The sequence below is a fragment of the Streptopelia decaocto genome (assembly GCF_964273445.1).
Source record: "Streptopelia decaocto genome assembly, chromosome: 1".
In the NCBI taxonomy this organism is placed as follows: domain Eukaryota; kingdom Metazoa; phylum Chordata; class Aves; order Columbiformes; family Columbidae; genus Streptopelia; species Streptopelia decaocto.
Genome location: NC_138663.1, coordinates 141,439,383 through 141,452,406, shown reverse-complemented (window position 1 = coordinate 141,452,406; position 13,024 = coordinate 141,439,383). Strand labels below are relative to the sequence as shown.

The following is a 13,024-nucleotide window of genomic DNA, read 5'->3' as shown; positions in this document are numbered from 1 at the left end:
CTCACATACTGGGTTCTTGTGTGTTATTTTATCTAAGAGACCATTAGAGAAAATGGCAGCAGGCAGCCAGCGGTTTGCCTCAGTTAAGGTTCTCCTGTATCATTAATATTTTCTGCTTTGTGTGTTCTCAGGTGAGCAAGCAGACCCTTGCAAGTTCCAGGCCTGCAATGAGTTCTCAGAATGCTTAGTAAATCGCTGGAGCGGGGAAGCTGAGTGTGTCTGCAATCCTGGCTACCTAAGCATTGAAGGGCTGCCGTGCAACAGCATTTGTGATCTGCAACCAAACTTCTGCCTGAATGATGGGAAGTGTGACATAAGCCCTGGGCAAGGGGCCATCTGTAGGTAGGTCATCCTGTTCTTTGAAGTGTGTGCTTCCCATATGAAAAGCCATTATTGTCTTATCTCTTGTAGCATTCGACAACATTCGTGCAAAATTGTGTAAGATAATGTGTAACAAGCAAGATGATAACCATTATCTTTAATGTTATGCTGCTGAGTGGAGGTCCCAATATTAACATTATTTTTCCTATGTATTTATTGGAAATGAGACAGTAACATACTTCTTTAATAGAATGGAAGCATCAGGAAATAAAACTAATTAGGGAAAATCGTGTAATGGAACATACTCAGTTGTTCAAATCACTTTTTTTTTAATATCTATACCTATCAACAAAAGGTAGGAGCAAAAAAAATGTTTCTACTAATAGCTATTATTTATGTTACTTCATGTGATTTTTCTTTTAAAGCTTACCTAGAACTTCTCTGAAGTCGGTATTAGAGTCCTAGCAGTTAACAGGAGAAATAATGTTTTCAAAGCTACAAAAATGGGTACTATCACAGATGTACTATAAACTTTACCATATTTGTATAATAATTTAAATTAGAAGCATAAGAACTCAGGCATGCTCCAGCAAGCATTTATTAAGAACTATTTGAAAAATATAAAGTATTGCATACTACTTTCAGAAACTATTTCAGATATTTATGTTAGAAGACTTAATTTACTGATGTTTCTTATTAATATGGTTCATTGCTTTGAGTGGTCATATGTCTTACAATTCCTTGGGTTTTTATAGCAAGAACTCCCAAACACTCATTAGGCAAATATATTCTTTTTACTGGTATATTTAAAGTCAGTATTAACATTAAAGTTCTCATGTTCAAAACCAGAGCAAGGCAGAAATACAGAATGCTGCTTTGGGCAACTATTCCAAAGAGGCACTCTTGAGTGCACACATCCTTCAAGTAATTTATTTTATGTATTTATTTAACTAACCATTGTGGAGTTCACCACACTATAAGCATTCTGCTTGTTTAACACACCTTCATTTGTATTTACATTACAAGATGACCAAGACAACTGCTCTCTACCTCTACAGTGTCATGTGCAAGGTTCAATCAAGGCATAACTTTTTACTTAGTCTGAACACCTTCCACCATTTTAATGCATCACAGCATACTCTAAATTGCAAAAAACACAGGCTTTTCCCACCACAAATGCATTATCCTTTTATTATTTTACCTATCATCACTCAATTCAGTAACTACGGTTGTTCAGCCTGGGGAAGAGAAGGCTCTGAGGAGACCTTACTGTGGCCTTTCAATGCTTAAAGGGGCCTATAAGAAAGATGGGGACAGACTGTTTAGCAAGGCCTGTTGTGATAGGACAAGGGGTAATGGCTTTAAACTAAAAGAGTGGAGATTCAGACTAGACATGAGGAAGAAATTTTTTGTAATAAAAGTGGTGAAACACTGGCACAGGTTGCCCAGAGAGGTGGTAGATGCCCCATCCCTCGAGACATTCCAGGCCAGGCTGGATGGGGCTCTGAGCAACCTGATCTAGTTGAAGATGTCCCTGCTCATTGCAGGGGGGTTGGACTAGATGACCTCTGAAGGTCCCTTCCAACCCAAACTATTCTATGATTCCATACCAAAAGGCTGTTCACAACAACAATGATTAAAAAAAGTTGATGCTTGAACATGCAAAGGAATTTATTGAGGTGACTTAACTGAGGGCATGTCCTAACAGAAGGTTAAATACCTTTGCATTAATCAAAGCTTTTACTGGTGTCTAATTTCCCCATGTTTCTTTGTTGCAGGTGTCGTGTGGGAGAGAACTGGTGGTACAGAGGGGAGCACTGTGAAGAATATGTGTCTGAGCCACTGGTTGTGGGTATTGCAATTGCTTCTGTGGCAGGATTCCTTCTGGTGGCATCTGCTGTCATCTTCTTCTTGGCCAGGACCCTTCGAGACCAGTACACAAAAAGTGACACTGAGGACTCGCAGGGGTAAGTGACACCATCTAATATTTTGAAACATATCTGCTACCATAAGGATAATGCTGTTGTAAATCTCATATCACACAGTCGACAAGCAACAGGTGCCTCCAAATGCCAGCCATCCTTACTCTATCTGCTGCCCTTCCAGGCTGCAGAGAAGCTCACAGTTTGTTTATTGCTCCCCCAGGCAGGGTGACAGCCTCTCCTCCATTGAGAACGCAGTTAAATACAACCCCATGTATGAAAGTGATACGACTGGCTACAGCCATTATTACCGGAGATACCCTCAGCTAACATCCTACAGTTCTACCAGTGCAGAGACATCCACAGACTACAGCAGTGAAGAGATCAGGCACATTTATGAAAACAGTGAGCTTACTAAGGAGGTAAATGCCTTGTTTTCACAGTGGCATGGAAAAGATCATGTGAACAATAAGCTTATTCTGCACCTGTAACCTGAGAGGTGGGCCCAATCTTTCCCCAGCATCTGTGCACTGGATAAATGAGTTGCAACTATGACTCTTGCATTTATTTAAGAGAAGAGAGTAAGGATTTCTTTGCCTGCTTGCTCTTAGGTATAGAGAAAGGAGTGGGTGTGTTCTGACCTGTAATGAATTTCATATGATGAAGGAGTTGACTGGGAGTTGGGGAGGTTTGCTGCTATATTGCTTGACACAGCCTTTAGCTTTTAGTGCCAATTACCTCATGTAAGAGTAGTTATACAGTTAAAACGTGGCACATCCAGGCCTTTTTACAGTGTTGGGTTTTTTTTTTTTAATTTTTTTTTTTTTTTTAAAGTTTAGGTCTTTCTATAATCTGCAAGTTAGATCACATCCTTCTCCTTCCTTCCTGTATACACAGTATCAAGGGTTTACTCTAGAAAGCTAAAGAGAAAGTGATTCACATCCAAGAACTAACCACAAATCCTTGAGCAACTGTGAGAGGTGTGAACCCAGCCTGCAGCTGGGTTTGTAGGCCAAGTATCTATGAAAGATAAATGGTTTTGTTAAAGCCTGTTGAAAGGCCACACTCTGTCCAACCCCTGGTTTTGATTTTAAAGTAAAGTATTGCTGGACTCCAATGAAATGCTTCACTTAAAAAAAAAAAAAAAAAGAAAAAGGCATAAAGAATTTTACTATTGGTATACCCAATTTCAAGCTCTACTCCTTGAAGTAGCAAAGCAAAAGAGTTTAATTTCTCCAAACCCAGAAATTAGTTATTTCAGTAGTATTTTTATTTCTGTTCTCTAATATTAGTAGTATTCTAATTTCTGTTATGTACTTACAATTGTGTTTCTTGTATTCTAGGAAATTCAGGACAGAATTCGAATTATAGAGCTCTACGCTAAAGACCGTCAATTTGCAGAATTTGTTAGGCAGCATCAAATGTGAGTGAAATGTCTTGTCTGGATAACTTCTTTGATATTTTCTCTTGTGGCCTTTACTGTATTTTTCACATGAAGGGTCTAGAAATGCTGGGATGCTAGAGGCTACAAAGAATCACAGAATGGTTGGGGTCGAATGGGACCTCTGGAAATTATCTAGTCCAACTCACCTGCTAAAGCAAGTTCACCCAGAGCAGATCACACAGGAATGTGTCCAGGCAGGTTTTGAATGTCTCCAGAGGAGGAGACTCCACAACCTCTCTGGGCAGCCTGTTCCAGTGCTCTGGCACCCTCAAAGTAAAGAAATTTCTCCTCATGTTTAGACGGAACCTTCCATGCTTCAGTCTATGCCTGTTGCCCCTCATCCTATTGTTGGGCATCACTGAAAGGAGTCTGGTCTCATCTTCTTGACATCGACACTTGAGATACTTGTAAGCATTGATGAGATCTTCTCTCAGCCTTCTCTTCTCCAGGCTGAACAGACCCAGCTCTCTGTCTTTCCTCATAAAGGACTCCCTCCAGTAGTACTTTGTCCTTCTTAAATTGGGGAACCCAGAACTGGACCCAGTACTCAAGATGCAGCCTCACCAGGGCAGAGCAGAGGGGGAGGAAAACCTCCCTTGACCTGCTGGTCACACTCTTCCTAATGCACCCCATGTACCATTGGCCTTCTTGGCCACAAGGGCACATTGCTGGCTCATGGTGAAGGTTAAGATTTCAACATTATTTCTGAAATGTTCAACCCTTTTAAAGTACTTAAAGTAATCAGTGTCAAAAGTGGATAGCATTAGAAAGTATGTTAAAAGCAGTGAAGAGGAATCCCAAAGTTACTGGGTGTCAGAGAAGAACTGACAACAATTTAGGTCCTTAAAATCACATATAGAACCTTCTTAACTCTTCTGCTGTAGTGAGTATTGCCTGGTGTTCTATTTAAAACAGGAATTTTAAAAACATGTTAGTTTATCTTGAATTCTCAAGACGTGGCACTAGTACAATCCTGTCTAGTGTGGTGGGCACCTACCACAATAGAAAGCTTACAATTCCAAACAATTAACCCAAGCTGCATGCTTAGATGAATATTTCCAATGAAAAAGACCATTAAGGAATTAATTATTAGCAAACGCAGTCCTACCAACTGTATTTACACTGTGGCAAGCAGCAAATTACAGCTGTGTTAGTTTGAAAGATACTGTAGTACAACTCCTTGAGATCCTGTTAAATATAGCTACAGTAGCAAAAACCTTGTATTCCAAGATCATCAGCTATACTCTTTTTTTTTTAATTGAAAATAACAGCAGTTCACATTTTTCCATGTCAGTTGTTCATTTTTTCATCTTGAAAAGGATCAGTGTCTAAATTTTCCACAGCTGGAAAGTAGTAAGGGCTGCCTCATATAAGCCCCGAATCCAATGTTTGAAAGAGACTAACTTAATCATTGCTTTTCTGTTTTTCATTTCAGGAAGCTGCTATAAGAGAAAAAGAAATTGGTAGAATGCATGTGGGAGATAAAGACTACCTTGTTGCCATAGCAATGGGCTCAGATGTAACTGCAAAGTTACTTATAGTCTTAACATTGCATGGATGGATACAGATGTTTTCTAAATGAATGGCTAAAATGTACAGATGTCCGTTTATCTCAATTACTTCTGGCTTTTCTGTGTAAAGTGACATTTTTAAGAGGTGATCAGAAGTGGCAGAGGTTACAAAAGTTCATTTTTCCTTAACTCTGAAATGGACAGTGAAAGTTTGTATACCAAGGCAAAAAAAAATCTCCTCAGGTAAGAGAAGAGACATGCACAACCAAAATAAAATGCGCGTTTAAAACCCCTGTCTGGCATTTGTCCCCTCACTTGAGGCTACTGTAGCAATTTCACAGGTATAAAGCATGAGTGGAAAGAAATATTTGGTTTGCACACAAAAGATTTGTAGGGGAGCACTATTGTGCTAGGATGACATTAGGATTTTTTGAAATAATTCCTATTATAAACACGAACAAAACCTCACCAGAAAAAAAAAAATACATTTTTGTGTACAGACGCCTGATGGACATTTTGTTGTGTGGCATTAGCAAAACAGAGGATAGCACTGAGCCTTCTGGCCCCCCAAAGGCTCCTCGCAACAGCAAGCATCACTCCTGCCTGTCAGGGATGGCACACGACGCCTCAGCCAGGGCTCAGTGCTTCTGCAGCGCAGCGTGGTGCTCTGGAAGCCACGGTGGGTGGTTTTCCAGCTGTTCCCAACAGCCACACAAGCTGGGGCACAAAGGGGCTTCTAGCGTGCAAAAAGTTCTGTGAAGCTTAAGTGACTAACATTGACTTTTTCTTTTGTATGTAGACAATTTCTTCAATATTTTATAAGTTTATATGTATTTTTTTTTGTTGTGTATTTCCCTATTAGCTTAATTTCATAATGGATTTAATTGTTGAAATAGAAAGATGAATAGTTTAATGATTAAATCCTACAGTGGCATTTGTGACCATCCTTTTAAAAAATACATTTAGTGTTTACTCAGTGTTGAGTTCAGCCAACTAATATTTGAATTTTCTTTACTGAACTGGGCAATAGCCTGCCATGAGCTCTGTTTCAAAATCAGGCTGTGGTATTTAAGTGCATGCATATTAGGGATGGCAGCACTTTCCTATGGGGAAGGGAAAAAAGGAGATTCTTCTTGGCTTAGTGGAAGTCAGTGTAGAATTCCTGTTTAAGGAGAAGTCAGCCTAAAGCTTTTCTAAACAGCTGAATTGAGACGGGGGCCTCTGAGGTACAGAATCAGAGTTTTATCTTCAAGTGACACAGAGAGTTCTGACTGCATGCTAAGGTGTTCAGTCACCCAGTGTCTCTTGTTCAAGGTATTAACACCACTGTCTGGGTTAGGGCACTCATAGTCTGACATTAGTTTCTGCTAGCAAACAAGGCCAAGTTATCTGTGTTTTTTATGAAGTCTGTAGTTCTCGGCCCACATGTGCCAACAGCCACCTGATGCTTTTTAGAGATAAATGATAGTGAGGATTACTTACTTACAGGCGGCTTAGCTAAATAAGTGAATATTTCAATGCAATTCTTTTGTGTGTTCTGCAGAACCTCACTGGGTCACTTGTGTAGTGTCTTCTTGCCTTGAGTGGCAGGGAATGGGTATCAGAACCACAAATCTGTCAAATGCTCACAGAAACCACACAAGAGAGCAGAAACTCATATGGTGCTGCTGAATATTGTTGTGACCAGAGGTCATGAGACAGAGGCCCCCATTGTGCTGGGTGACCCCAGGGCTCTACAGAGCAGCTGGCCCAGAGTTTCTGAAGCACAGCCCAGTCCCTCCTGCCCCCGCAGCAGCAAGGCTGAGCCTTCCCGTTACACCAGGGCCTTGTGATCGTGGTAAGGGTACAACATAGAGAAGTACAGGACTCAGGGCAAGCATCAGCTTGTGACTTGTTTCTGTGCAGCTGGGCTGCCAGCCCTGGGAGCGTCCCTGCTGCTCCTGCTAAGCGCAGCACTGGAGGGCAGCTGGGATCAGGCACATTTTAAAGGTATCCTACTCATTGCTGTGCACAAACTTAGGAGAGTCTTGGTTACGCTGAGTATGAGTTATTTCAGTGTATATACAGTGAATCTTTGTGTGTGTGTATACATATGAACATAATGGCATCTTATTTTCACTACAATAAAAAGTTATTTCCAAAATATTTCTTTCTATAAAATTAATGTAGCGACTATGAGACTACTATGAAGAGAGACAATATCTTACCCGTGATGATTTGTGAACATAGGATCAGAAAGTTTGGTTTTTTTTTTTAAATGGAGTTGGTTAAATTGCTAAAATCCTTTGCCAACAAAAGTGCCAAATGTAGTTCATCATCACTTGCAAGGCTATATTCTGAAAATTAGTGCTGGAAAGCACATAACTGAGTGCTTTGCTTTCAGTTAAGTTCTTTGCCCTTTTTGAAGATGTTTCAGCTCTAATGAAAGAGCTGAAACATGTTGTTACTTAAGTGATCTCAAAGTCTTAAAAACAAAGCCAAACGACCTCTCCTTCAAACCTCTCCATCTAACATGTTTGATGATTCATCTTCTAACACATGGAAAAGGATTTAATGACCTTACTTTCTTTCATACCTTTGCACTCCAAGGCAGAGACAAAAAACTCTAAAAATTCTTATTAAAAAACAAAACCACAACAACAAACCAGCTCTGTACACAAATCTACCAATACCTGTTATCAGTTAACATGCAGTTTTTCACTAGCTAAAAGAAAGAAGTAAGTAAGGCTTGAAAAACAGAAGAAAACAAGGCCCTGCAGGACACTGCCAGCTGCCTCTTTAACAGAGGATCTCAAGCCTACAGCAACCCATGTTGGACCATAGTGCCATGTACTGCAGAAACCACTGGGTCTAAATTCTTCCTGTACCATTAATATTTCTGCTGTCTCTCAAGGCCTCCCCTTTTGCAGCTCAAGGCACCTGTCCACAGTGGTAGAATTCTGTCACAGCTAGAAATTCAAACAGAGAATGAGCATTCGGAACTGCAAGACTGACACATTTCAGGAGTGGTGTGCTTGCCTTTTATTTGGTAGCTTTTCAGCCAAGGACTGAGTGTTGCCCAGCAAAAAAATGCTCAGTTACTCCATATCTTTTAATTAGTCTGTTTTTCATCTAGTCTGTGGACTTCATGCACTGCTGGGTAACAATTTGGTCCCAGAAAACAGTTTTCTTCAGGTTTTCAGAGACAGCTGAAACTACAATTTTCTCCTATCTCTTTCAAAAACAAGAAAGCATGGATAAAGTTTAGTTTTTTGAGAACTTACAGCTTAATTGCTAAAATGGAAAAAGCCTTTAACAATCAAGACTTTCATTCACATTCCTTGTCAGACTTGCTGGAATTTGTCCTTGGTGTGAAAGGCTTCAAAAGGAACATGAGAGGACTCTGAGCACTCATCCACATGGAGTCTATGCACAGCAGGTATGCCAAGGTGCTGGAGCTCTGGGGCAGGGACAGTCATCTCATCCTGTTACAACACAAAGCAAAAATATACACCAACACCAATTTACCTGTCTATCTCTAAGCACTATAGGACAGACACAGATTGACTTTGTAAAGCATATGAAGTGTGATGGGGTACTGGTACTATTTAAATATTAGTAGAAAGCAGACTGCAATTTCATGGCATATTGTTTACTCGAAGTGTACCATAACACCAGCAGCATTTCTATCTTAGCTTTCCACTACTTGATCCAGTTTGGTTTGGTTTATCAATTGAAAAAAAAAAAATCCAAAGCTATTTCTGGGCCAGAAAAGGGAGGGTTTTTTTTGTCAGTCCAAGCAGTGGAGTTTTGTTTTTGCCACATTCAACACTAGTTGGCTCTCCTACTCTGGATTATTAATGACCCCCAAGAATTTTAGTGGAGTTCCTGTCCTCTTGGACTCTCCTCCGTGCTGCTGCTCACCCTCCTCGCTGGGTCACCCGCTGCACTCAGCAGTGGGAAACACGCTCACCACTGGCAGCTCTGCTTGGAGGCTGACAGGACGCTGCAGGACTGAAGGGACAGGCAGCTTGAGGTGCTACAGCTGCTCAGAAGGAGCCAGCTGAACACCACCTCAAAACCTGTGCTTTTAGTTTTCCATGTACCCAATTCAACACAAACCTAAATTTCAACTCTTGTTTCAGGATGAAAAATAGCCTCAGTACTGGAATTTTACAAGAAGCATGCCAATTTATTATTTTTTAAAATCAATTCTCCTGTCAGCACATCTGAGGACTATGCTTATATATTAAATATGTAAGTTGAAGTAAACTACATTTAAAGCCTAAGGTTTTATAAGGAGACACCCACCTCACCACCTCTCATTTATACAACAAAAAATACTATCTGTCTTGAATCACTGGAGGTTGAAATGTTATTCAAAAGTCTCATATTAAACACAAATCAGAGCTAGTGTTTGCTGGAGTTGTGATTGCATCTCCACAGCTGATGACCAGATGGGGAAACTATGCCGTTCTGGAAAGGCTGATGTAGCCTGAGCAGAAATGAAAGCAGGAACAATAATGGATGCGGCCATACATCAAAACTTTATGCAGTGATGTGGGCATGTGGCTGCATAAAAGAGGACAAGGGAAGAGGCAGACAGACTCTCGGTGACGATACAAGCGACCCCAAGAGCGAAATGACCTTCATCTACTCACAGGAGGCAGCTACAAGGAAATTCACTCAGCTCCACCTAAAGAGGATTACAGGGATTACATGATCTCTCGTCCCATGAAGGGAGAGGGATGCAAAGCACTTCCAGCAGCAGTGCAGGGCTCAAGTCTCCCAGCCTGACCGACAGGTAACTGCTGGCCGCAGTTCACTGTTCACAGTTCCAGTCATCTGCTCAGCAAGGAAGTGGCTGTTTTTCCCTTCTCTATTTTCAGACTGCAAGATCAGAGGGATTTGATCCACAAAAACGCTTTACACAGTTCTTACAGTTCTCCAGTGAACCAGAGACCACTGCACCGTTTTGTTTTGTTTTCTCTCTTTTTTCTTTGTTATTTAGTATTTAAAGTTTTGATTAATAAAACCAAATGAACAACAAAATATCAAAAAAACCTTCCCACACTATTTTAGGGTTTGCTTTCTACCTGCTCCCCTTAGGCATGGATGGAAACCCGCAGCCATGGTGGAAAGGCAGTGTGATTCCACAGATCTCCTCCACAGGTTCTCACTTTGCCCTTCACCCCACCACACCAGCATTAATAACATCAACTCATGGGTACCTGCCTTAAAAACCTCAAACAAATCAACCCCACACTGAAATATCCTCCCAAGGCTTGCAGTGAAAATGACTAGAAGCCTCAGACATGCAGAGATTGACCTTTCAAGGGAGTCAAATCTTTTGCATTATGCATATAGCTCCTGATGGGGTGTCATGCCTAATGCAACACTGAATACACCAGTCTAACGGAGAGCAAAATCAGAGGGTCGATGACTTAAGAGTAAGGCTGATGGTAAGTGTTTTGGGGCCACCTCTCAGCACATCACATGACTCCACTGGCATTTTTCAAAGGGCAAAGCACTTGCCTGCCAAGAAAATAGGCAATGGAATCTGCTGGTAAGACATTTGGGGCAGAGAACCAGTCCACAGTTTGCAGGCAGCATAAGCCACTCTCCAAAAAGGGATCATTTAGCCTGGAAAGAAGGAAGAAAGTAATGCTAGAAGCAACAAAGTAAATGAACAGGTTATTATTTTTAGTGTTTTTGGGTTTTTTTTGTGTGTGGTTTTTTTTCTTCTTTTTCTTTTTTCTATATGGGGAAGAGGAGAAATGTCCTATAATCACTATGGTTTGATATACATTCTGGTCAATAAGCTGCTGCTGGCCAAGTATCCTTAGCATTGCTTTGCAGAGGGGAAAGCAGAACTCTGACCATTTTGCCCTGTCAGGCCCTCTGCAACCTGTAGCTGCCACATCCAAAGATAATCAGGGAGGAAGGATTAACTACAGCATATCTATTTAGCAAAGGAGGTTAACTGGAAAATTTTATTTCTGAAATATTAGTGAGAGATGTGTGTGACCGAGTTTAGCTGAGGTTCTGCAACCTCACTGCTCAGCAACTATTTTGTATCACGTACCCTCATCTGTCTGTGAACAAATTTGTAAACCATCAACCATTCCTCTCCAGATGGAGCATTGCACAGTGTTCCACATCATGATATAAAAACTTGATTAGCTGTGCTGACCTGTATGTTCCATAAACATATAACAAAACTTCTCACTGTTTAAATATTTGTGTGCAAAAAGCTGATGAATTTATAACATTAAAAACTTGAGCTGGCAGATCATGAGGAAAAAAAAACAACACAAGAAAACCCAGCAAAAACAGGAGAGCTATTCAGCCCTGTAGTATAGAAAACCAAAGATGTGAATTCTTCAACCCTCATGTGAATCTCTCATGAATATTTTTAAAACCAGCGCAGTCCTGGTTTTGCTCTGGGAAATGGGAAACCTCAAACCCAGCAAAGCTCAGTCAGAAAACGGAGGATGCTTTCAGGGACCAAATTTGAAAATCAGAAGTATTTATACAGTTGTAAATGTCAGATGATGCAAAAACCCACATGCAATTCATTCTGAAAAAGACTTGGCACAGCAAAATACAATTATTTACTCTTTCACAGGATTTTCTAACATCATGAGCTGTCTCACACAGCTGGAGTTATTTGACCATTTCAGGACTTCCGCTGATTTACACCTTGCTTGCCTCAAAACCCTGCCATGTCAAGTTCTCTTCCCTCCCCTCTAGTTAGTGGAAACAATATAAAAGGGCTTCAGCTTGAAAGGGCCTAATTAGAACTTGGTTCAAATTAAAGAAGCATTCAACCTAGCCCACTAGCAACAGCAATGCTAACTGTTCTAAACTTGTGTGAATTGGATCCCACCCCAAGATTCTTTTTGTGGGTGGGAAGAAGGGGCAAAGCAAGGGGAGAAAACTGGATGAGAGACAAAGCTTGGCTATAGTTCGGGTCAGCAACAACGAGTCAGAAACAAAAGTTTAAGTGAAACTCTAGCCTTAGGCACACTGCAAGGGAAAGCAAGCCGTCCTGTCCACCTCTGGTTTTAAAGGCTCCTACTAAGGGCAGGACAAAGGGCAGACCTATTGTCACTGCTGGAGTGAAAGGAGCAGAACTCCTTGAGCTTCGGAGGAAGCCTGGAGGGCCATCTTCACTGTGGGACACGAGGCACTCTAGGAAATACTCATTTCAACTTCATGTCTGTTTGGTATGTGCACTGAAACATCTGCTCCGGTTTTCCACACACAGAGCGTGGTAAAACCGGAGTCAAAATTCTAACCTCTGAAATTAACTATGAAATGAACTACAGCCAAGGCAAATAATACCTTCAAACTGGGGGAGGAAGGGCCAAGGGGAAGAGCACTCGAGTTTCTTACTAGTGCCAAGACTCACAATTTGAAATCTCTCCACTTTTCCACATTTTTTCCACCAGCATATAAAGAAAAACAAACACTGATTCAGGTTTTTTTAATAAGACAGGCTGTCCTTCCTTAACTTCCAAAAAAAAATTTCTAGTTTTATTATCCCTTATCCATAATTACTGCATACTCAGCTCACTACTCCCAAACTCTAAGCCTGCCTGCCACTAAGGCAAAAACTTCTATCACTGGCAGCTTCCAGATGCCACTCTGACTCTCAACTTTATTCAGAGGCTGAGGACAGAATGTCCTCCTACCAATCCATTCATGCCTTCCTTTTCAATCCTTCTGTAATAAAATACTGCAGGAGCTTTTTCTAAAGCAGGTGTAGTAGTTTTTGTTCTGTTTTATTTTTAAAATCAAAGTAAAACAATTGTTTTATTAATAGCTATTTAAGATGCCAGATG

At 40.8% G+C, this 13,024-nt stretch overlaps 1 protein-coding gene across 1 annotated transcript in view; it reads left to right on the top strand.

The window, feature by feature from the left end:
• The window catches only part of IMPG2 (interphotoreceptor matrix proteoglycan 2), a gene marked incomplete at its 3' end in the record, with an annotated part of 58,636 nt that extends 54,966 nt beyond the window's left edge, over positions 1 to 3,670 (top strand). Inside the window, exons 16-19 of the mRNA XM_082060439.1 lie at positions 132 to 342; positions 2,100 to 2,288; positions 2,467 to 2,665; positions 3,587 to 3,670. Coding sequence (XP_081916565.1) covers positions 132 to 342; positions 2,100 to 2,288; positions 2,467 to 2,665; positions 3,587 to 3,670 — 683 coding nt within the window. The remainder of the gene's footprint in view (positions 1 to 131; positions 343 to 2,099; positions 2,289 to 2,466; positions 2,666 to 3,586) is intronic.
• Between the last annotated feature and the right edge of the window lie 9,354 nt (positions 3,671 to 13,024).